The 26907-nt window shown below is 39.7% G+C and overlaps 1 protein-coding gene across 1 annotated transcript; it reads right to left on the bottom strand.

Annotated features, from left to right (window-relative positions):
• Positions 1 to 24585: 24585 nt before the first annotated feature.
• LOC145098245 (uncharacterized) lies at positions 24586 to 25032 on the bottom strand. The gene has a single exon (XM_079035897.1). The coding sequence runs from the start codon at positions 25030 to 25032 to the stop codon at positions 24586 to 24588; it is 447 nt and encodes a 148-aa protein (XP_078892023.1).
• Between the last annotated feature and the right edge of the window lie 1875 nt (positions 25033 to 26907).

Raw genomic sequence — 26907 nt, 5'->3', positions numbered from 1 at the left:
TTCCAGCTTGTAAGCTTGATTCCCAATCTTTTGAAGAACTTTGAACGGTCCAATAAACCTTGGACTCAACTTCCCTCGTTTCCCGAATCTTATAAGTCCCTTCCACGGTGTGACTTTAAGCAAAACAGAATCCCCAACTTCAAAAGTCATTGGTCATCTTTTCTTGTTAGCGTAGCTCTTTTGATGATCCTAAGCCGCTAACATTCTTTCTCTAATCACCTTCAACTTCTCAGCAGTCTCATGGACTATCTCGGGGCCCATAAACTGCTTCGCTCTGGCTTCAAGCCAACAAGACGGCGTACGACACTTCTGTCCATAAAAGGCTTGATAAGGTGCCATCTTGATGCTCGAGTGAAAACTATTGTTGTAGGAAAATTCCACCAGAGGTAAGTGCTCATCCTAATTCCCTTGGAACTCAAGGGTACATGCTCTTAGCATATCTTCTAGTGTTTGAATCGTTCTTTCGATCTGACCATCAGTTTGCGGATGATATGCAGTACTCTAACACAACTTTGTACCCAACTCCTCTTGTAGACTCCTCCAATACCTCGATGTGAAATGACTATCACGATCTGATACGATCGTAAGAGGAACACCGTGAAGTCTTACAATTTCCTTCACGTAAGCATTTGCGAGCTTATCCATAGACCACTTCTCGTTGGCTGCTATGAAGTGTGCACTCTTGATGAAACGATCCACGACTACCCAAATCATGTCATGTCCGTTCTTCGTCCTAGGTAGTTTAGTCACAAAATCCATGGTGATGTCTTCCCATTTACCCATGGGTATAGGTAAAGGTTCTAAACTTCCATATGGTTTCTGATGTTGTGCCTTAACTCTTGCACATGTCACACACTCGGCCACATACTTTGCAACATCGAGCTTCATCATCGGTCACCAGTAGTAGGGTTTTAGGTCCCTATACATTTTAGTGCTACCGGGATGAATCGAGTACATGGTCTTGTGGGCCTCTTCCATCAGAAGGTCTCTTATTCCTCCCGTCTTAGGTACCCAAATCCGATCTTGGAATACCTTCAGTCCTCGACTGTTTGTACCGAACATTAACGTTTTGCCCAAACGTTCTTCCTTTCGATCATTCTTCTCTAAAGCTTCTTCTTGAGCTTTCCTAATACTTTCCACAATCGCCGAGACGACTTCAATTCTCAACGCTCTTGGCCTTTTCCTTTCAAGGTTGACTTTCCAACTGAGAGCATCAACAACAACATTTGCTTTACCTAGGTGGTAAAGTATCTCACAGTCGTAGTCCTTGAGTAGTTCTAGCCAGATTTGTTGCCTCATGTTCAATTCCTTCTGATTAAAGAGATACTCGAGACTCTTTCGATCAGTGAAGAGCTTGCACTTCGTGTCGTAGAGGTAATGCCTCCATATCTTTAAGGCAAATACTACCGCTGCCAACTCCAGATCATGAGTGGGGTAGTTCTTTTCGTGCTCTTTCAATTGTCGAGATGCGTATGCTATTCCCTTTTCTCTTTGGGTCGGAACACAACCCAATCCGATGTTGGAATAGTGTCTAAGGCTACAACTATATTAGACAAGTATTTGACCCGATTGTGCATGGTCCTTTTGGGTTGCCTTCACCATAGCAACTTGACAGGATGATTTATTATGAGAGAATGAATATTATTAATATATTATGAGAATAATATAAGGAATAATAATATTGTTATTTGATTAATATAAGTCATAAATTAATTAGAATTAATTTGGTGACTTAAAGAGATTAATTAAATAAGAGGGTATAAACTGTCAATTGTTTGATAGTTACACTTTGGGCTGTAAATCCTTCATGGATAGGGTTGGACGATTTCTAGGGCTTAGGATAAGCCACAAATCGTCCAAGGGCTTATCATGGAAAGGATTCGGATTGCTTTCAATAAAGATTATCCAACTAGGGTTTAAGGGTGAAACCCTAGGAGCCTTACAAGTATAAATAGACCCTTGGGGCAAGGGAAATCGGCACCTCTGCTAAAGCAAAGAAACCCTGGCCCATTTCTATTCCCTCTCCTCTCTCTCATATCATCCTTTTGCTAGTTGGTGTTTATAAGCCATTAGCGGAGTGACATTTGTGACTCTAAAGCTCCAAGAACAAGAAGATCAAACAAGTGTTTCAAGGTAAGCTTCTAACTTTGATTTTGTATTGTTCTTATGCTCTATTAGCTATTAGAAGCCTTGGATCCAAAGCATGTTTAATTAGAGAAACCTAGATCCAAGCATTAGGGTTTGCATGTGCACATAGGAATGATCATATGGCTAAAACCCATCAGTGGTATCAGAGCCTAGATTGGTTTCTATTAAATTGATGCATAATTGTTTGTTTCTTGCTTGCAAAATTCGAATTTTGTGGTTCTGTGTCATGAACTCGACAAGTCCCATGGTGGACTCGGCGAGTTGGCCTGACTCGGCGAGTCCAGTTGGGAACTCGGCGAGTCCGAGCGTCAGGAAGGGCCAAAATCGGGATTTTTTTGATATTTATCTTATGGAAACTTCCCTTTATCATATTAGATCAACCCTAATCCGATTTTTTGATATATATGACTATAATCTTGATCTAATTAAAGATATTTATCAATTAATAAAATATTTAATTTCCTTATGTGATAATTAATTAATTGTTTTGATTAAATTGGTAAATTATTTTGCAAGAAATCATTAAATAAATCAAATATGGATAATTATGGAATTAATTGTTAATTAAGATTATTTTTTTATTTGATCCTCCATGTTTTAAATGTTTAAAACTTGCCCTCAAGTTTTGAAATTTATGTTTTATGATTAAAAGTTTAATTTAGACAATTTAAATTTCAAACCCTAGAATTTTACAAGTTTAAAATCCAAACCTATACTAATATAATATTACAAGATTAAGATATATATATATATATATATATATATATATATATATATATATATATATATATATGTATGTATGTATGTATAATTAAAATGCTAGTCTTACCGTTATTAGGCCTCATTCACGAAGCCGGTCTATAAGGTGGGTATAAGGTTGCAGCCTATAAAATGACGCTTAATAGGTGTACACTCACACCTACCGCTTGCTTGATCGGTGGAGGGTCGTTAGCCGAACGGGTAGGATAGGGCAACCTCATCTCTCATTAAAAGTATAATATGAAATACAAAGTAACTACATGTTTTTCAAAAATTTCCCAATCTTAGTTACTTTAGGAAAAGTGAATTGATGCAATCCCATGAAATTACACTTTGCACCCTTGCTAAGAAGTTAGTGGAGCGTGTGTGGTTTACCGGCACACTAATTGGTTCTAAGCAAAGGTGGCAAAGGGTGATTCATTGTTTATCATAGTTCGATGGAGCGTGTGTGGTTTACCGGCACATCGCATAGGTGATCGTTACAATGAAGAAACCATGTGAATTTGCATGGTAATTCACACCCGCTTTGTGATCCTCGGTATCCCAGTCACAAACAAGAGGGGCATATCGAGATTTAAACATGCCATTGAAAAGTTTCAATGAATCTCATCTAGACCTAGGAATTCTCAATACATTTAGAACTTAAAGTTATGTTTTCATGGCGGAGAATTAGTGAATCGTCATTCACTTACCTTCATATTATTTGCATGTTGGATTACGGCATCCCTTTTCTAACATGTAAATATTGTTGTTGGATCCTATCCCTAATTTTCTTATTGGGTGATAATTAGGGATTCAAATTCTAATCTATCTTTGTCCTTTCTATTTGTAGATGTCGAACGCAAACAACGCTGCTGCTAGTTCATTCACATTGATGAGCCTTTGTCAAAAGGTGACTTTCGATGGGACGAACTTTAGCGAATGGATAAGATACATTCGCACAATTGCTCGCTATGAGGACAAGGAGTATGTCCTCGATGAGAAGCTCGAGAAAATCAACCCTGAAATCGCTACTCCGGCTGAAATGACCGCTTTTGAAACTCACGAGCGTGATGCAACGAAGGTACATTGCATCATGATAGCCACTATGAACTCCGAATTCCAAAAGTCCTATGAGGACATGTACCCGTACGAGATGCACCAAGACTTGTTGGAGAGATACCACCAAAATGCGAGACAAGAGCGTTATGAGATTTTCACTAACATGATTTCCGCTAAAATGGGTCATGGAGAGTCTCTTACCGTGCACCTGCAAAAGATGCAAAGGTATGTCGACCGTCTTCGCAAGTTGAATGCTGACTTTGGGGAAGACTTGGCGATCGACATGGTGCTTTACTCTTTGCCTCCAAGTTACAATCAATTTAGGATGACCTACCACATGAACAAAGAAGAGGTCACCCTAAGGAAGCTCCAAGGTCTCTTGAGGGTCGCTGAGAGCAACTTCGAGGACAAGTCTGTTGCACCAACTCCCAATCCACCCGCTGCTCCTATTTTGGCTATTGGACAAGGAAGGGGAAAGAAGAGGAAGGCTTCGTCTAAGAAGTCTTGGAGTACTAAAACAATATCTCGGCCTCTCGATGATTTGATTTGACTTCTGTACTAAAACGATATCTTGGTGACTTTATATGACCTAAATAAACCCAACTCAAAGTATGGCAATTTACTTCCATGAAAATGGCCATAACTAAAGCGTCGAAGGATTTTAATTCCAAAGATGGAAACTTTGTGATTCAATGACCCAAATAACGCTGAGAATGGTAATTCTAAGCTTCATAAACTATAAAGAATCATGACACTGATGGGTTTTGAGCATTCTAACACTTCCTAAGTGTACATGCAACCCTAATAACCTTGAATCTTTGTTTTTTCTATATACATGCAAATTTATTTTCCAAGGTTATTTCCTAACTAGAATGGCATGGGGATTACATAAAACATAAAAAAACTAGTAGAAATACATACCTTGTTGTTGCTTGGATGCCTTCAAGACTTTGTGAGCCTAGCACCCCAAATGTTGTGCCTCAAATTCTTCACACAACACCACAAAACTTGGAATAACTTGAGAGAATACTTCTTACACTTGAAAATCGGTTATGCCCCCTCTAGAAACACTAGATAGCCGATTTGCTAGCCAAAGGGTTCCTTTTATAGTGTTGTCACAATTAGGGTTTTCACATCAATACTCTTAATTGTCATGACACTTCATTTATTAGGACCCATGGGTTTGTAACTCCCATGGACTATCCATGGAGCTCCATATGGTTATGACCAAACCCATAAACCATGGATCATTAATCCACCATAAAAGAATTGATGATTATCATAATCAACCCTATATATTTAATTAGTCTCACTTTGATCACCAAATTAATACCAAATTAATACTTGATCAATACTAATTAAATAATACTATTATTAATATATTAGAACTTATAATATATTAATAATCATAAGTGCCTTATTCTCTCATCTAGTCTATCCAAGTATTGCAATGCCATGCAACCCAAATGGACCATGCCGGGTCGGGTCAAGTACATACCAAATAAACTTATGGACTTAGACACTATATCCAACAGTCTCCCACTTGGATAAGTCTAATAGCTATATTTGCAAATATGAATTCAAAATCTGACTAACAATCGTAGCTTTTTTAAAGTCTCTCGGAACTAAGATGATGACGATACGCCATTTAAGATAAGTGATCATATAATCCTCTGTTCTCATGATATCAGCCGGACAAACACATGGAGCATGGTCTTACTTATTGTCCAGCATTTGTTTCTCGATCTCTGATTTGTTTCGACATAGAACTAAATTGAACACATCAATTAGGTTCTGACCGGGCCCGGTACATAGCTCAAAACCAAGTCATCGAGGGGCCCAGATATCGCTTCTATTTCTAGAAGGAACATATAAACTTCAACTGATATGCTTGTACTAACTACTTGTTGAATTATTCACAAAGGAACATTTTATAACATCGAGTTACCAATACGTTTTCGTACAATTAATGAATAACCAACTCATAGTCAACAACTCATATCTCTAGGTTTGAAGATTCATATGATATTACTGTCTCACGATCACTCGAGATAAATTCTATGAAGTGATGCAAGTGAGCGTGGGTTGGATCCAATACTCAGCCCTTATGAGTACTCATGAATGTTGTAGCAACCATTGAATTGTCCAAAGCACTTTGGACAAATCATACAAGCCAAATTCATGACAGTCTTAAATCAATACTTACTTCCAAAGTTTGACTGACCGTGGATGGTTTGAATAATAACATAATTATTCTGGAAGTAAAAACATGAAAAATTGAAACATAGTAAACAATCAACACAAGATAGTAACACCTTACTCATAAATAAATAACAACTTTTATTTATCATCAAATGTCAATTACATTTTACAAGTTTCAGGAATCTAATTATTGAAACTAATATCATCCTTCAGCCCAATGCGCCTCGCATGTTGTAAATGCTTAACCCTGCTCAGTCCTTTCGTGAGGGGATCTGCCGGGTTCTCATCTGATGATACCCTCTTTGCCACGAGGAGTCCTTCTTCTATTCTATGTCTGATGAAATGGTATTTTCTGTCAATGTGCCTAGATCTCCCGTGATCTATTGGTTCTTTAGCCAAAGCAACTGCACTTTCACTGTCACAGAAAATTTTCATTGGCTCCTTTATAGCTGGTACAACTCCAAGGTCTCCGATGAAGTTCTTTAGCCATATCGCCTCTTTTGCTGCCTCGCTTGCTGCTATGTACTCTGATTCACAAGTTGAATCAGCTACTGTCTCCTGCTTGGAACTTTTCCAAGTAATTGCTCCTCCATTTAGGATAAAGACCCAGCCTGACTGAGAGCGGAAATTATCCCTATCAGTCTGAAAGCTAGCATCACTATATCCTTCCACTCTCAAGTCATCACTGCCTCCGTGGGTAAGGACCCAGTCCTTAGTCCTCCGCATATACTTGAGAATGTTCTTTACCGCTGTCCAGTGTGCCTTGCCAGGGTTCCCTTGATATCTACTGACCATGCTTAAAGCAAAAGCCACATCAGGGCGAGTACAAGTCATAGCATACATGATCGAGCCCACAGCGGAAGCATATGGTATATGACTCATTTCAACTATCTCAAACTATGTACTCGGACTCTGAGTCTTACTCAGCTTGGCATTACTCTGGATTGGTAATTCTCCTTTCTTGGAATCTTGCATACTGAACCTCTTCAGTACCTTATCCACATAAGTACTCTGACTAAGTCCAATTAGTCTCTTACTCCTATCTCTCAATATCCTTATCCCTAGGATATAGGCAGCTTCCCCAAGGTCCTTCATAGAGAAACACTTCCCAAGCCAGGACTTAACCTCCTGCAAAGTTGGGACGTCGTTTCCTATGAGAAGTATGGCATCCACATACAACACCAAGAAGCTAACTATGCTCCCACTAGCACTGACATACACACAAGACTCATCCTCACTCCTAGAAAAGCCAAACTCTTTGACTTTCTCATCAAAGCAAAGATTCCATCTGCGAGATGCTTCTTTCAATCCATAAATGGATTTCTCAAGCTCACACACTCTATTAGGGTATTTTGGATCGACAAAACCCTCTGGATGAGCCATGTAAACATCCTCAGCCAACTTCCCATTGAGGAAAACGGTTTTGACATCCATTTGCCATATTTCATAATCATGAAATGCAGCTATGGCTAACAACACTCTAATATAGTTAATCTTAGCTACTGGTGAGAAGGTCTCATCATAGTCAACTCCCGGAGTTTGAGTAAATCCCTTTGCAACCAGTCGCGCTTTATAAGTGTGTACTTTCCCATACATGTCAGTCTTCTTCTTAAAGATCCATTTGCACCCAACTGTCTTACGACCTGGTACATTGTCAACCAAGTTCCAAACTTGATTGTAATACATGGACTGAATCTCGTTGTCCATGGCCTCCTTCCATTTCGCAGACTCAGGGCCTGCCATGGCTTCCTTATAATTATTAGGTTCATCCAAATCTATCAATATACTATCACTGATAAATGTATCACCTTCAGTGGTGATGTGATAACCATAATAAAATTCAGGTGTGTTCCTCACCCTAGTGGAACGTCTTTGAGGTACAGACTCATCTATCGGCTCAATAGGAGTTTCCTCCTCAGGTTGGCTGATAGCATTTGAGGTTCCTTCACCACTTGACTCTTGAAGCTCTTCAAGTTCAATTTGCCTCCCACTGTCCCTTTCACTTATAAATTCTCTCTCACGAAAGACTCCTCTTCTAGCTACAAAGACTACATTATCATTGGGTCTGTAGAAGAGGTAACCAAAGGATCTCTGTGGGATAGCCGATGAAAATACACCTCTCGCTTTGGGGTTCAAGCTTGTCATGAGTCTCACGCCTCACTAAAGCTTAACAACCCCAAATCTTGATGTGGTCCATATTGGGTACTTTCCCAGTCCACATCTCGTGAGGTGTTTTGGCAACCTTTTTAGTAGGGACTAGATTAAGGATATGGGCGGCAGTCTCTAAAGCATACCCCCAGAAAGAGATTGGTAACGAAGCTCGACTCATCATGGAACGAACCATATCCAACAAGGTTCCATTGCGCCTTTCAGCCACACCATTCAACTGTGGTGTCCTGGGAGGTGTCAATTGTGAGACAATCCCACATTCCTTAAGATAGTCAAGGAACTCAATGCTAAGATACTCTCCTCCCCGATCGGATCGGAGCATCTTGATGTTCCTGCCCAATTGATTCTCAACTTCCTGCTTAAACTCTTTGAACTTTTCAAAGGTTTCTGACTTATGCTTGATTAAGTAAATATATCCATATCTACTGTAATCATCAGTAAAAGTCACATAATAGCAATTAGCATCCTTTGTAGCAACTCTGAAGGGCCCACACACATCCGTGTGTACAAGGTCCAACAAACCTTCACCCCTATCACAAGTACCTATAAAGGGTGACTTTGTCATTTTTCCAAGTAAAAAAGACTCGCAACTATCATCTAACTTGAAGTCAAATGATTCCAAGACTCCAGCCTTTTGGAGTTGGCCTATATGCTTCTTGTTAACATGTCCAAGACGACAATGCCACAAGGATGCTTTATCCAAGCTATCTGAAGAATCAATATACAACACATTATTTCCTACATTGTCTACAACATTCACAGCTTCATATACACTATCATAAGGTAATGCTTTAAAGTAAAATACATTATTGTAATAAACATTAATAGCACCATTTTTATTATCAAATGAAAATGAAAAACCTTGTTTGTACAAGCCATGAAAAGAAATAATATTTCTCGCCATTTCGGGCGAGTAACAACACTTATTCAAATCTAACATTAACCCATTATTAAGTAATAAAGAATAAACTCCTATCTTGGTAACATGTGATGCTTTTCTATTGCCCATGACTAAGTTTATCTTCCCGTGCTCCACTTGCTCACTTCTTCTTAGTGCCTACAAATCAGTACAAATGTGAATACCACAACCTGTATCAAGCACCCAAGAATTAGCATTAGATGATTTGTTAGACAATATTGTGTAAATACCTGCATGGGTGGGTTTAACCTTCCCATCCTTTACATCTTGCAAATATTTGGGGCAGCTTCGCTTGAAGTGTCCCTTATCCTGGCAATAGAAGCATTGTGCTTCCTTTGGGTTTGAAGAAGGAGTAATGGGACCTTTCTTTGTCCCACTTGAAGAGGAACCATCAAGAGTCTTACCCTTGGTACCCTTCGAAGGGCTTTTCCTCTTCTTACTCTTTCCCTGCCCAATAGCCAGAACAGGGGCTGTTGAAGGAGTAGAAGTAGCAACCGCTTTACCCTTAAGGCCATTTTCAGCTGTCCTTAAGAGTCCTTGAAGTTTGCTAAGTGTGACTTCCTCCTTGTTCATGTGATAAGTCATACGAAACTGATCATAACTTTGAGGTAAGGAATGGAGAAAGATGTCAATCGCCATTTCCCCAGGGAAGTCAACATTTAGCTTCAGCAACCGGTTAACGAACCTTTGCATCTTCTGCAAGTGACCGGTGATGGGTTCACCATCCTTCATCCTTGCGGTTATCATGGAGGAAATGATTTCATACCTCTCTTGACGCGTGCTCTGATGGTACCTTTCCATCAGATCCTGGTGCATCTCATAGGAGTAGAAATCTTCATAAGACTTTTGGAGTTCCAAAGTCATTGTGGCCATCATGATGCAGGACACCTTGGGAGCATCCTTCTAATGTGCAATGAACTCTGCAAACTCTTCAGGAGTAGCAGTGGCTTCATTAACAACATTAAGCTCCTTATCAAGGACATATTCTTTGTCCTCATAGCGAGTAATCATTCTGATGTTTCTGATCCACTCATTGAAATTGGATCCATCAAAGATGACCCTACCACACAAGTTCATTAGGGAAAAAGATCCTGTAGGGTTTGAGCCAACAACGTTATTGGAAGACATCTGAAAGAAGGACAAGTTTCATTAGATTAAGAGTCCTTAATAAGTCACCCAAATGAAATATTAAGTCTAGGATCCAACAAACTATTTATAGTTGGAAGAGGGATGCCGTAATCCACACTATAAAATATTTGAAGGTAGGTAAATGACGATTTACCAATTTCCACCATAAGAACGAAATATTTTATTATTAGGTTTTATTTGTTTTGAAACTCCTAGATCTTTTGAGATACATTGAACTTTTCAATGGCATGTTTGAATCTCGATTGTGCCCTCTCAAGTTTGTGACTTGGATGCCGAGGATCACAAACAAGGTGTGAATAACCATACAAATTGACTTGGTACCCTCAACAATATTACCTAATCGATGTGTCGGTTAACCACACACGCTCCACCGATCTATAATAAAGTCAAGTTACCCTTTGCCACTCTTACTAGTCCATGTTAGTGTGCCGGTTAACCACACACGCTGCACTAACGACTTGGTAAGGTACAAAGTGTAATTTTATGGGCTAGCACCAATTTCACATTTTCCTAAAGTAACTAAGATTGGGAATTTATAATGTATAGTTACTTTATAATTCATCATACTTTTAATGAGTATTTAAAGTCGTATCCTACCCGTTCATCTAACGACCATCCACCGATCAAGGAAGCGGTAGGTGAGAGTGGACACCCATTAAGTCACCATTTTATAGGCAACAACCTTATACCCCCCTTATAGACCGGCTTCGTGAATGAGGTCTACTAATGGTAAGAATGACATATTCTTATACATATCTATATAATAAAATTATAATAATAGTATAAGTGTTGATTTTTAAACTTTTTAAAAATCTAAGGTTTAATTTGGAATTAAAGTATTAAAGTGTAAGACTTTTCAAATTCCAAAACTTGAGGGCAAGATTTGAAACTATTCCAAGTCTCTTCAATTTGTAACTTATGAGTTTTAATGGTTCATAAAAATGAAGACTCTTCATTTTATGAAACCTCTTTAGTTCTTTAATCACAATTGAAAGAAGTGACTTTTGGTTATCCATAACTTGAGGACAAGTTATGGACACCATCATTGCCATTGAGATGATGAATTAAACACACATGGAGGTTACACATAATTCCTATGATCTTTTTAAAACCCATAAGAACACAAATTCATGTCAAGCAATTTCAAGAAATCATATAAACATATACAATACTTGAAAATTGATAAAAGTCATGTAAAATGGATTAACATAATCATTATCATTTTGAAAAAAAATATTTTACAAGTCCAAAACAGATTGGGATAATGATTTTAATCCATTTCTAGCAACAAAACTCGAAAAACTGCCCAGCACGCTCCTACTCGTCGAGTGCATGATTCTACTCGTCAAGTAGGATGAATTTGTTCATGGACTCGGTGAGTCCTCCCCATGAACTTGGCGAGTTCAGTCATCAGAGTGCAGAATTTTTGATTTTTAAGCAGTTTTGCATCAAGTATACAAAAAACAATCCTAGGCTCCGATACCACTGATGGGTTTTGAGCATTCTAACACTTACTAAGTGTACATGCAACCCTAATAACCTTGAATCTATGTTTTCTCTATATACATGCAAATTTCTTTTCCAAGGTTATTTCCTAAATAGCATGGCATGGGGATTAAATAAAACATAAAAAAAAACTAGTAGAAATACATACCTTGTTGTTGCTTGGATTCCTTCAAGACTTTGTGAGCCTAGCACCCCAAATGTTGTGCCTCATATGCTTCACACAACACCACAAAACTTGGAATAACTTGAGAGAATACTTCTTACACTTGAAAATCAGTTATGTCCTCTCTAGAAACACTAGATAGCCGATTTGCTAGCCAAAGGGTTCCTATTATAGTGTTGTCACAATTAGGGTTTTCACATGAATACTCTTAATTGTCATGACTCTTCATTTCTCATGACCCATGGGTTTGTAACTCCCATGGACTATCCATGGAGCTCCATATGGTTATAACCAAACCCATAAACCATGGATCATTAATCCACCATAAAAGAATTGATGATTGTCATAATCAACCCTATATATTTAATTAGTCTCACTTTGATCACCAAGTTAATACTAGATTAATACTTGATCAATACTAATTAAATAATACTACTATTAATATATTAGAACTTATAATATATTAATATCATAAGTGCCTTATTCTCTCATCTAGTCTATCCAAGTATTGCAATGCCATGCAACCCAAATGGACCATGCCGGGTCGGGTCAAGTACATACCAAATAAAGTTATGGACTTAGACACTATATCCAACAGACACTTCATCAATGGGACCAAAAGGGTCCATAAACACATACTTTAAGAGATCTAAGCAAATAAACACCAAGTTGACAGCTTTATACCTTATATAAATGCTAAATGTTGATAAGGTTCTGGATCTATAAGACTTTGCTCCTTTGATGATGCTTCAGAAATGGCCACCGTCCTTCTCCTCTTGCACAAACCACCAAAAGTCTTTTTCTCAAGCTCCAAGCTTCATCTAAGGCACTCTAGGGTTTCATGAACGTCAAAAGGGGTGGTGGTTGACATAAAATGACCTAAGAAGTGGCATAATGTTGCTTATATATGGTAGAAACCCCGAAATTAGGGTTTTGGTCTGAAGGGAGTACACCCCGCGTACCTCTTGGTACACTCAGCATCACAAATCACCCACAACCACCTAGCCATGTACGTTGGGCGTACCCCAGCTTACGCTGGGCATACCCAGCCAAATACGCACATGTATTCCTTGCATGTGTGGGACTGATTGCCATATACTTCCATTTGGGAATAATTTTGCCAAAACCTTCAAAGTTCCATAACTTCCTATTTCTAGGTCCGTTTCCAACGAACCTTATATCCATGAAAAAGTGGCGAGAAGCCCTACGCTCCTAACGACATACCCATCTCTTAAAACCTTCCGAATAAAACCCAAAACTGATAAAAGACCAAGATATCAATTTATAGTCATACCCTTGGCTTTTGAAGACACAATTGAATACGTGGATCACTTAAACCATGACAACTAGACATGAGATGGGCTAAATCCTTCCTTTCCCGAAGCCCTAAACTCCATGACAACTGATGATTGGGCCGCATGCCCAAGCAACTAGGCAAATCTGAAACCAAGTGTTACAAAATCCTATCACAAGGCATGAAGTTCATTTCTATGCTTTCCCCATTGACGTCCATTTTAATGTTGATACTTCTCCTATATTGTCACACCCCCGAACCAGATGGCGGAAACGTCTGGGGGCTCGTGTGACTAACAATTGAATAATCATCACAATGAATATACATGAAACATAACACATTCTTCACCAACATTACATAATACAACCAACATTGTTCACATCAAGTACATTGTTAAAATACATAAGTTCTAATTGTTCAAAGTACGATAATTGATGTTACATAAACAAAACCATACACACTTGCATATCTTCCAACTTAACGATTACCTGAGAATAAAAGTTATTTTGAAAACCGTCAATATATATAATGTTGGTGAGTTCATAAGTCTATTTGAGTAAAAGTCTTTGTATCTTTCATAAAATCCCAAAAAATCCGATATTTTCTGTAAAATGTTTTGAAAATGATGTGAAAATCAAGTATAAATGCATGTGGGAATTTAATAGCTAAAAAGTTGTATGGGTGTAGTTTAGGTTCATTGTATTTTGTATAAATGATAGTTGTGTTTGAATAATCTCCCCAGAAAATTCAATATTTTCTGATTTATAACATCGTTTAGATTTTTGTATCGTAGATAGGTTGTTTTGCATTGATACACTTGAAAAATTTATCTTCAAAAGGTTATCTTTTGGTATTGAATCCTTATATGAGCTGTTATAACCATGCATGATAATGACTAGGTCGCTCGTCTTGGTATTTTTCCAAATGCCGGTCTTGATAAGGATGTTGTTGCCCTAGACTGGCCTAGTCTAGTTGTAGCGAACAACTAAGGCGTGGGGGGTCACCCCGTATAGATCTATACACAAACTTTCCATTCAGGAAACTATGATTATAACTACAGGCTACGATTGTACACTCAATGCTGCTAACCGACAAGTCTCACTAGATTCTCAACCTTTACCGTTTGATAAGATTTTCCCATGTTTAATGTTTTACGCGTACGTTATAGATTTTTCCATTCCAAAGTAAATGTACAAATTCATTAACTATGTGGAGGTATAGTTACGATTTAAAAGTATGTGAATCGTCATTCCAAGCACGATTAACATGTAAATGGGCCACAAGGTCCAATAACATAATAAAAGGGTAATTTAGGCCCAATAGGCATGAAAATAGGCCATAAAGGCCCGATAAACATGCAGTCCGTAAATCAGGACCAAAATTAACATGTAAATGGGTCGTGAAACCTAATAAACATGTCATGGAACACATTGGGCTCAGTATAAACTTAGTTGGGCCCTTAGGGCCCAATGGCCAAGCATCATGAATATTAAGCCCAATAATTGGTTATCGACATATTTCGTTCGTTTTGTTTTATTCCGTTGTTTGTTTTGACTTAAAGTTCGATAAATTGGTGATAGAAATCCTCTTTTTGTAAAAACAATGTTTTTGGCCAACAATTCTCAAAATTTTAAATTAGGCCCAAAGTTTTGTAAAAATGACACTTTCGTCCATAATTTTTAAAAGTTTGCAATTTTGTCCCAAATGTATATAAATTTACGGTTTTAACCCAAAATGTTATATTTTTACATTTAGGACCTTGTTTTGCAGAAAAATACATTTTCAGCCCCTTATTTGTAAAAGTCTACACTTTCGGCCCCATTTTTGTAAAACTTTACATTTTTGGTCCAATTTGCAAATAAATGATATTTTCACCTCTAAATTTGGTTTATTTACATTTATGACTCAAACTTTGGTAAAATGACATTTTTAAACCCCAAAACTCATTTATTTCGCAAATATGGCCCATAACCGTGAGGCCCAAAAGTTTTAGACCATTAGCTAAAATTTGCATTTTTGGCCCTTTTAAAAGTATGTTTAGCATAAAAACACATTTTTATACTTGTAGGACCTGTTTGGCCCCTTTAAAAACATAATTTTTACTTTTTACCCTTAACTTTTGTTTTCTTGACAATTTTGACCTTTAACAAAGTTTTTGTTGAAATCTTGGTATCTTAAACATTTAATACTTTTAACTTGATAGTTGGATGTATATAGTGTCATAGTTCATAGATCCTTTCCATATAATGCTTGAAATTTTTGAGATTAGCTAATATCTAACAAGGTTTTTTTCCAAATAAACTAAGAATTCACACAAAACATTCATATAACACATAGATCTACACATTTTACTTGTATTCTCCCCCAAAAATCATATGAAAACAAAAAAACAAGGGGGTATGAACTCACCTTTGCTTTGATGTTTTGGTTTTGAAGAAGAAGTGGCAAGAGATGAAGTGATTTTTGGCCCTAACAAACCTTCTTGAGTAGATTTCGAACTTAAGAAGTTCTAGGAAGCAAAATCACCAAAAACTTTGCTTAAAAGAGTGATATAATCATGAGAATGGAGTTATGAACTTGGATGTCTAAAGACTTACCAAAAAGTGATAATTATCTTGTGAAAACCTTCTTGAAACACAAGCAAAATCTTGAGAATTTTGGAGGAAGAAGATGGATGATCTTAGAGAGAATGGAGAGAATTTGGTGGAGTCTGTGTGTGTGTTTGTGGCTTCAGCCGAGAGGAAGAAGAGAGGGGGAGGAGATGGTGAAATAACTAGCATGGATACATGGAGGATCTTGCATGGATACATGATGTATAAAATGGCGCTGACACCTCCCAAAGTCAACCCTCCCTTAATCTCTTTTTTTTGTTTTATACATGGGCCGAGATTTTGGGCCAAGAAGAAAGGGTGGAGTAGTTTGGACGCATTAACCTTAGTTAGGATATTTAGATCCTAAACATTGAATTTTTTGGCCCATTGGGCTCTTGGAGTCATTCACGACCCAATTAGAATAAAAGAATGGGCTTATGGCTCACTAATGGTTAATTGGATTAGTTATGGTCCAATAAGGCTCATTAGGGTTAGAATGAATCATTCTAGACCCAAATGGTCTAAAATGTTTTAGATTTATGCATTGGGTCCAATTTGGATCCAATTAGGGCTTCTTAGTCCAATGAGGTTGAATTGGGTGCTCATTGGTCCATTAGGCCCAATAAGGAACTCCTAGTCCAATATGGACTTAAACCGGGATTCTTAGGGTTTTTAGACTCTTTGATGAACATTATTGATGAATCTATATGAGCATTGAGTGAGATCTACTTACAGTATAATATTTACAATAGTTGAATGGTTACACCGGAATAGGATTTCCTAGCTAAAATACTAGCTGTGACATTATCCCCTCGTTAGAGGGAATTTCGTCCTGAAATTCTTTGAAACTAGGTTTGTGAAGGAAGGAATAAGTGAGGGTACTTCTTCTTCATTTGGTCTTCACGTTCCCATGTGAACTCCGGTCCACGTTTTGCACTCCATCGAACTTTCACGATCGGGATGCGACTTTGCTTTGTACGCTTCACCTCCCTATCCATAATCTCGAATCGTTCTTCGACAAAAGGAGATTCTTGTTTATCTCAATCTATTCCAAAGGGATGACAAGGGGTTCATATGATAGACACTTCTTCAGATTTGAGACGTGGAACACTGGTGCACGTTGCTGAGCTCGGCGGGTAGCTGCAACTTCTATGCCATTGGACCAATTCGGGCAAGAATCTCAAATGGTCCAATGTACCGCGGGTTCAATTTTCCTCTTTTCCCAAATCGAATCATTCCCTTCCATGGAGAGACCTTTAATAGCACACAATCCCCGACTTGAAATTCTAGTGGCTTTCGCCACTTGTCAACATAGCTCTTTTGACGGTCTCGCGATGCTTGAAGTCGAGCTTTGATTTGGACTATCTTCTCGGTTGTTTCACAAATGATTTCAGGTCCTGTAAGTGCACTGTGTGGCAATTTCCCTCTTGCTAGTTGTGTGTCTGCCACCTCGGCCCAGCATAGGAGCGATCTACATTTACGACCATAGAGAGCCTCGAAGGGAGCAACCTTGATGCTTGTGTGGTAACTGTTGTTATAAGAGAATTCGATCAGAGGCAAGTGGGCATCCCATGATTTTCCAAAATCAATTATGTAGGCTTGGAGCATATCCTCGAGTGTCTGAATGGTACACTCACTCTGACCATCCGTCTGTGGGTGGTAGGCGGTGCTCATATCTAGCTTCATTCCCATTGCCTTCTGAAGAGATTGCCAGAATCTTGAACTGAATCTACTATCTCGATCCGAGATAATAGATATTGGCACTCCATGGATTCTCACAACCTCCTTGAGATAGATTCGGGTCAGCTTTTCCATCTTGTAAGATTCTTTTATTGGCAGGAAATGAGCGGATTTTGTTGGTCGATCTACAATTACCCATATTGCATCCAATCCGCCAACTGTCTTGGGTAATTTTGTTACGAAATCCATGGTAATCCTCTCCCATTTCCACTCGGGTATCACTGGTTGTTGCAGCAGTCCCGAGGCTTTTTGGTATTCTACTTTTACCTTGGCGCAAGTAAGACACTTTTCCATGAAAGTGGCTATCCCTGCCTTCATATTAGGCCATCAATATTGCTGCTTGATATCCAAATACATTTTGTCTGACCCCAAATGAATAGAATATCACGTCTTTTGGGCTTCATGCATGACTATATCTCTAAATCCACCAATTTTTGGAACCTATATTCTATTCATGAAGTAGTGGGTTCCTTCGTCTTTGACTTCGAGCTCCTTCTCCATTCCACGTAGGGATTCTATAGCAACATTATATGGCTTCAATGTGTCCAATTGGGCTTCCTTGATCTGTGAGGCTAGATGAGACTGGATGGTGATCGATAGGGTCTTCACACGACGACTTGAATACTCCTTTTGGCTCAGGGCATCGGATACCACATTAGCCTTGCCTGGGTTGTATTTGATCTCACACTCATAATCATTTAACAGTTTAACCCATCTCCATTGCCTCATGTTTAGTTACTTTTGATTTAGTATGTGCTGGAGGCTCTTGTGGTATGTAAAGATGGTGTACTTGCTACCATAGAGGTAGTGCCTCCAAATTTTTAGGGCGAAGACCACCGCCCCCAGTTCGAGATCATGCGTAGTGTAATTTACTTCATGAGTTTTCAATTGTCTAGATGCATAGGCAATTACCTTCCCCTGTTTCATAAGGACACAACCTAAAGCTTGATTCAAAAGCATCACAGTAAACTATGAAGTCTTCAGTTCCCTCCAGTAAAGATAGCACTGGAGCACTATAGAGGGCTTGCTTCAAGGATTAGAAGGCAATTTCTTACTTCTTGGTCCAGTTGAAAGGTATTCCTTTCTGAGTCAATGTGGTGAGGGGTTTGGCTATCTTGGAGAAGTTCTGAATGAATCTTTGGTAGTAGCCTGCGAGGCCTAAGAATTGAAGAATTTCCATTGGTGTTTCCGGAGTTGCCCAAATTTTGATTACTTTGATCTTGGAGGGGTCCACGTGTATTCCTTCTTGACTGACTACATGGCCCATAAAGTTTACACTGCGGAGCCAGAATTCTAACTTACAGAGTTTCACATACAAATTTCCAGCCTGTAGGGTTTCTAAAATCTATCGGAGGTGTTGGCTATGACCTTCTTCACTTCTAGAGTATACGAGAATATCATCGATGAAAACGATTATGAATTTATCAAGGAATGGGCGGCAGACTCGGTTCATGAGGCCCATAAATGCAGCGGGGGCATTCGTTAGACCGAAGGGCATCACGACGAATTCGTAATGACCGTAATGAGTTCTGAAAGCAGTCTTAGGAATGTCCTCCTCTCAGAATTTGAGTTGATGATAACCGGATCTCAAATCTATCTTAGAAAAGTAACTAGCTCCTTGGAGCTGGTCAAATAGATCATCGATTCCAGGAAGTAGATACTGGTTTTTGAAGGTGAGCTTATTTAATTCTCTATAGTCGATGCACATCCTGAAGGATCCGTCTTTCTTTTTAACGAAAAGAACCGGAGCTCCCCATGGTGAGAAGTTAGGTCTGATGAATCCTTTATTCAAGAGTTCGCTGAATTGGCTTGATAATTCTTGCATTTCTGCAGGAGCCAACCTATAAGGTGATTTAGCGATTGGAGTGGCTCCAGGCACTAGGTCGATTCGAAATTCGATTTGTCATTCTGGGGGTATTTCCGGAAGATCTTCTGTAAACACATTCGGGAAATCACACGCCACTGGGATGTTGTGATAGCTCGCTTCCTCTTTAGTTTTATCCATCACATGAGCAAGGAATGCGTAGTTCTTCTTTTGTAGACACTTTTGCGCTTTGATACTCGAGATAATATGAAGATTTGAACTAGGTTTATCTCCGAATATTATTAGGGTTTCGTGGTTAGGAAGATGAAGGCGGATGGCCTTCTCGTGACACATAATATCGACATGATGAGGGTTTAACCAATCCATGCCGATGATCAGATCAAAACTCCTAATATTGATAGGAATTAAGTTTATTTGGAAGGTGTGATTGTTTAGAGTTAGTGTACACCCAACATAGATATCCTTAGTTGATTCAGTCTTCCCATTAGCCATTTCCACCGTGAAGGCTTCATTGAGCTTCTAGGGTTGTTGTTTTAGTAAATGTTTGAACTTATTACTCACAAAACTTCGCTCTGCTCCACTATCAAATAAAATGCATGCATACGAGTGGTTAAGCAGGAAAGTACCGATGACAACGGCTGGGTGTTGCACTGCTTCACCCTGACCCATTGTCAGTACACTCCCCGCAGCTCATGTTCCTTGATTGTTCGCGTTTGAGCAGTTTCGCCTAATATGCTCATTTTCCCACATCCATAAAAGGTATAGCTAGCTCCAGTATTGGCGTTGTTGTTGTTACTGATGTTGTTGTTGTTATTGTTGTTATTGTTTGTCATTTAGTTTTGCTGAAGCTGAGTCCTACAATGCTTTGCTGTATGGCCTTTCCGATTGCACCTTACACAACTCATCTCTCGGAACTCCCCGTGATGGTGGAAGTTGCATTTGTTACACTTGGGGAGATTTCCTGAGTACTATTTGGAAGCATTTGGTGTAGATGAGGATGAAGCATGTGGTGTGGTAGTAGCTTGTGTTGCAGCATGGACAGACACCGTTTGTTGCTTCTTAGATGATTCTAAGCTTTGCTTTCCTTTCCACTTGTTGTTTTTCCCCTTCTTGTTATCTTCCTCCTTCTTAGCCTCCGCTACCATTGTCTTGGCACCCTTCTTATTGCCATGATCGTACAGTTTCATGGCCAATCTCTTAGCACTATTAAACGTCTTAGGGTTTGCTGCAATGACATTCCCTTGAATAGGCTCAATCAGTCCCCAGATAAACCTTTCAATCTTTTTCTCTTCAGAGGTGATCATTCCGGGACACAGAAGAGATAGCTCGCTAAACCTGGATATGTATGCATCGATGTTGGAGTTTTGGACCGTGAGGTTCCACAAATCTTGTTCCATCTTCTGAATCTCCCCTCTAAGACATTATTCTGCTAGCATCATCTCCTTTAGGTCTTCCCAAGGCATCGCGTTCGTCACCGGGAGTGTCATGGCCTCTACGTGGCCATTCCACCAGGAGAGAGCTTGGTCAATGAATGTGTAGGCTGCGAACTTGACCTTACACTCATCCGGATACCCGTAAATTTCAAAAACAGACTCTACTTCTCAATCCATATCTTTAGGGCTATGACGCCTCCTATCCCATTAAAGGTCCGAGGTTTGGCGTTGGTGAAATCCATGTAGGTGCATCGTTGTTCGGCTCCGTGGTTTGTCCCTTGATTTGTGCTTCCGGCTCCCTACCTGTTGCCTTCTCCGTTATTTCCATTGCGAATCTGCGCAAGTGCTGCAGTGACCGCAGCAGACCCTGTTGCCTGGAATGCAACCGAGTTTATTTCCGGCGGGGTTGGTGCTGTGTTGTTTCCACGGTTGGGTCTTTGAGGCATCTTTCTGTCATGGAATGGAAAGACGTTGTGTGCCTATGGTTTTTGTGAGTTTATGATCCTATAGACTAGGGGTATAGCAAGTACTTAAGTAAATTCACACATTGATATAAAACAAGGAAGTGAAACACATAGCAGATAACAATGTCACGATAAAACATAAAGCCTTTTCATTAATACTAATAGTTTTGATACATGAAAATTTGTCAGAAGGCATACAATACATAGAACTATAAAATCCGGCAACATGATGACCCTACGAATAGTGTAATCACTTAAACGAAGAGTCGATAGTACATAGCATAGATCATATAATATAATACTGACGAAAGATACGACTGGTCCTAGTCATGGTGTGATGTGTCAGGGGGTGGTGTTGAGGAAGTGGATGCTCCCTGAAGGCGATCCACCTGTCGTTCCGCCTCTCGGAGTCAAGTCTCCCACCTCACCTGCCTCAGGTGGAACTCTCAGATAACCTCTCGCGTTTCCTACTCCGCTCGCTCAACCGTAGTCCGCATCTGGTGCATCTGATCGGTGGTGCTCTGAGCCAGATCGCAAGTATCCCTCAATCGTCTCACCACGACCGGAAGTGCTCGATCCGCCAGTCCTCCCTCCCTCAAGTCATAGAACTCACGTGCCATGCCAAACGGGGGTCGCTGTCCCTGTTGCCTGCTCCACCTCCAAATGTCGATACCCCAGTGAGGTGTAGGGCCACTTGGGCCCATTTGGTGAGCCGACACCCTCACTGGGTATGGTGGGTTGATGACTTCGGACTCGGTGTCCGAATCATCATTGTTGTCATCATCAGACTCTTCTTCACCATCGTCTACCACAGGTACTGCAGGTCCCTCTTCAATTTCTTCTTCCTTAGGGTCCTCTTCAGGTTCCTCGTCGAACTCCTCTAGCCATCCGTTATTTCCCTGATTGGGAAAGTAGGGATCTCCAGGGTGGTGGAAAACAACCATACTGACTACACGAGAGTGCATATATAAGTCATATTTTAATTATTCTCATAGTATTTTTACTTAATTGTGTTCGGATTCCCTAGAATTATTGGTGAGTGGGGTAGGCTTTTGGATTCATTTCCTACTATGGTTACTCCCGAACACATGTTGGTCACATTCTGAATAAATATAGTCGATGTGACATCAACAATTTCACGGCCAGAAAAGACCGATATGTTTATGCTTTGTTTTTAAATCAGAGTAATCATTTAAAGAAAACTGTTGCGGAATTTGTTCCCAAAACAAAATATGATAAGAATTTATCAAAGCATTTCTTAAAGAAAAGTATTTTCATTATATAACAAAATCTCGGGATATCATGTTCCGATACAGACACAAAAGCATAAACAGAACTTACATTTATTTACACTAATGATTTACATCTCCTTTAATCTCTCGGTAAAATATGTCTTCGTATTGATACCTGTGATACAAAGAAAACTGAGTGGGTCAGGCTTGGAAGCCTGGTGAGCATATAGGGTTTTCAACCCACAATAATACATTTATTATTCAATCATCAAACAATCAACCCAAATACCCATCCCCATTATCTCCTTTATTTCTTAAGGTTTTACCCTAAGAACCAATTAACCTTCATTCATTCCTAAGGATATACCTAAGAAATTGGCACGGAGTCCATTGCTGCCAAAATTTATCTATCAGATACTAAATCCATAGCTATCAGGCGCTAATTCCATAGTTACCAAGGTTTACTCAATAGGCACGAAGTCACATCGTCACCAAGGTTTATCAAATAGGCACGAAGTCGCATCGTCACCAAAGCTTACTCAATAGGCAAGAAGTCGCATCGTCACCAAATCTTACTCAATAGGCACGAAGTCGCATCATCACCAAGGCTTTACTCAATAGGCACGAAGTCGCATCGTCACCAAATATTCCATCTACCCATGTTCTACCCAACATTTTTGTAGATATAAATACAAACATAGTTTAAATCATTTAACATCGGTATAAAAACATCAATTCTATGCCCATCTCAAATAGACAAACAATATATAAACACATAGCATGTATTTCATAGCAAATACTTCGTATTTATGTGTTAGAAGAAAGTGACTATACACTCACTTGATCAGAAGATGATCGGACAACACTATGGCTCTAAGAGTAGTAGTTATTCGATGAAACTAGAATATCTTCAAATACCTGGCTTCTCGCACGCAGAGCTTCGGCTCGAAAAATCCTTTCTCCTCAAGATCTTTGTGGCTTCGGGACTCGCTTCAGCTCTCGGGATGATATTGGGGTTTCGGGGGGTTAGAATAGGGCTTAGAGAGAGTATCGGGAGTCAGAGAGAAGAGACGGAGCAACCAAAATCGGCTGACCCTTTATTTCTATTTATAGGGTGAAATTTCTACACTCACGTCGTGAGTTTTAAGTGTTCACGTCGTGATCATAGTAGGTCACTACATTCGTCACTCGTCCAGTTGCTCTGGAGGCTCCAGAATGCGTCAGAAGTCGGTTCACGTCGTGAACCCTGACAGTTTTAGGGTTTCGCGCCCGAACTTCAGAAATTCATAACTTTCGCATACGAATTCCGGTTTCGACGTTCTTTATATCGACGCGAAGGTGAGATTATGCTCTACAACTCTCATATAGACTCCGTTGGCTAATTTTGACTTTAATTTTAATATATTATTAATATACTTTTTTTAGTAGGCCAGGACAGGAAAACTCCGTTCGAAATTCATAACTCCTTCATCTGAACTCCGTTTCCGTCTGTCTTTTTATCATTGGACTAATATTGATGATATATTCAATTCTCATTTAGAAAGTTTTGGATAAATATCACTCGACCTCAATCTCGAGTTTCGGGCTGCATATTGCTAATGCTGAAACTTCGAAAAATCATAACTTCCTCATACGAAGTCAAATTTAGACGTTCTTTTTATGCACGCTCTTGGTTTAACGTATTCTACGACTTTCATTTAGATCGCTAAGGAGAAATATCGCTCTAACATAAATTCACTATTTATGTCGCGTTCCGTCGTGCCGGTTCTGTCACAAAACTTCGACAGGTCATAACTTCTTCGTTATAACTCGGATTTTGGTGATCCACCACCTCCTATATGGTATTCCATCCTTTAGATTTTGGTAATCCCTTTATGAAGTCCATAGTCACCTCCTCCCACACTTACATTGGTAGCTGGATGGGTTGCAATAATCCTGCAGGGGATGAGGTTAAGGACTTGTGTTGTTGACACACCTGATATTCTTTAATGTACAATACACAATGATATCTTTTATCATGCCTTGCCAATACACTTCTGCTACCGCCCGTTGGTAGGTCTTCCTTTCGCCAGCGTGACCACCCACCTGGGAGTTGTGGAATTCCGCCATTACTTCTTGTATGACTGGGGACTTAGCGGTAATGACCAAACTGTTCTTGTAATAAATATTTCCCTGGTACACGCTAAATCCTTGATGTGAACTGCAGTAGACTTCCAGCTCCTTCTTCACCCGACTTATGAATTCGTCCCGTGCCATCTCCTCCCTAAGTTTGTTCCAATGATTCCAACACCCAACCTCCATATTATGCATCTCAGCATCCAGGCCCTTGCGAGAAAGAGCATCCGCTAGCCAATTACTTACTACCATTCTATACTGAATCTCGAACTCAAATCCCATTAGTTTTTAGACCCATTTCTGGTAGTCACTACCCACCACCTGCTGTTCTAACAGGTACTTGAGACTGAGTTGATCAGTCCGTACAATGAACTTCCGGCCTAACAAGTATGCCCTCCATTTTAGTATGGCTTTAACAATTGCCATGAGTTCCTTCTTATAAATGTATTTGAGCATCGCCCTTGCCCCGAATATGGAACTGCAGTACACTATGGGTCAACTGTCTTGGGTTAGAACCACTCCTAATACATGCCCCGAAGCATCATTTTCAACCACAAAGATTTTTTGGAAATCCGGCATAGCGAGAATCGACACTGTGGTCATAGCTTTCTTCAACTGCTGGAAGGATTCTTTTGCTACTTCATTCCACCCAAACTGATCTTTTTTTAATTGACCAGGCAATGGTGAGGCGATTCTAGCATAACCCTGGACAAGCTTTCTGTAGTACCCTGTCAGGCCTAGGAATCCCCTAAGTTCCTTGATGTTCTTGGGAGTTGTCCAGGCAGTCATGGCCTGAACCTTCGAACTCTCAACTGCCACTCCTTCCGAAATCTCATGACCCAAGTATGATAATCACCTTTGCCCAAATTCACATTTTTTATTCAAAAAGAGTTGATGCTTTTCATGTAGAGCCAGAACTGTGATCAGGTGTTTTTCGTGGGCTTCGATACAAGAGCTATTTATTAAAATGTCGTCAAAAAAGACTAGAATGAACCTTCATTAAAAAATGGCCGGAAAATCTCATTCATGAGAGATTGGAAGGTTGCAGGGGCGTTAGTACGCCTAAAGGGCATTACCCGAAATTCATAGTGGCCGTCATGTGTTCGAAATTCAGTTTTCTAGATATCTTCCGTCTTCATCCTGATTTGGTGATACCCCGATTGAAGGTCCAACTTACTAAAAATGATTGACCCGTGCAATTCATCAAGGACCTCATCAATAATGGGAATGGGGAACTTGTTGGGAACAGTAGCCCGGTTGAGAGCCCGATAATCAACACAAAAATGCCAAGACCCATCTTTTTTTTGACAAGGATAACAAGGCTCGAATAAGGGCTTCTACTAGGTTGAATCACACCTTCCATAAGCATTACTTGAATCATTTTCTCAACTTCTTCCTTTTCAAAGTGAGGGTACCTGTATGGTCTCACACTCACAGGATCGGTGCCTTCCTTCAACACGATTTGATGATCAATGTGCCTTTTTTGTGGCAGTCCGGTGGGTTCGTCAAAGATTCCTTGGAATTGGAACAAAATGGGCTCCAAGAATTATGGAACCATCTGAGCTGCTTCATCTTCCATCTCAGTACTGTTGAGCTCAATCAGCACTCCAGTCTTCTCTTTCCTTATCGTTCTCTCCATGGCTTTGAAGGATACTAAAGACTTTTCTAGTGAGGGGTTCCCTTTTAGGCTCACTTGTTGATCCCCTACGATGAATACCATAGTTTGGTCCTTCTAATTGGTCTGTGTAGTTCCCAATGTCTCTAGCCACTTTATTCCCAGTATCACATTCGAGCTCCTTAGCCTCAAGGGTAGAAATTCTTCAACAATGTCAAGCTCTTGCAGTTGTAGCATCACCCCTCTGCAAATGCCCATCCCTTCCTCATTGTCACCAGTTCCCATTCTGACTCCATAGGGTTCTGTGTCAGTGATGGGTAATGCCAACTCCTTTACAATCTGGGAAGAGATGAAGTTGTGGGTTGCACCGGGATCGATGAAGGATACCACGGCCAGGTCAAATATTTTTCCGGGCATCTTCATGATTTTGGTGAGGTCAGACCCGCTACTGAATTGAGGGACACCTCGATGAGTTCACCCATCAGTTGAATCGAGGGCAGCAGGAGGGTCTATCACTTCCGTCTCTACTTCTTCCTCCTGCT

This window comes from Lactuca serriola, chromosome 4, assembly GCF_051521515.1.
Source record: "Lactuca serriola cultivar US96UC23 chromosome 4, Lser_US96UC23_V15, whole genome shotgun sequence".
Lineage (NCBI taxonomy): Eukaryota > Viridiplantae > Streptophyta > Magnoliopsida > Asterales > Asteraceae > Lactuca > Lactuca serriola.
The sequence above is the reverse complement of the archived record's forward strand: the minus strand, read 5'-3'. Positions and strand labels throughout refer to the sequence as shown.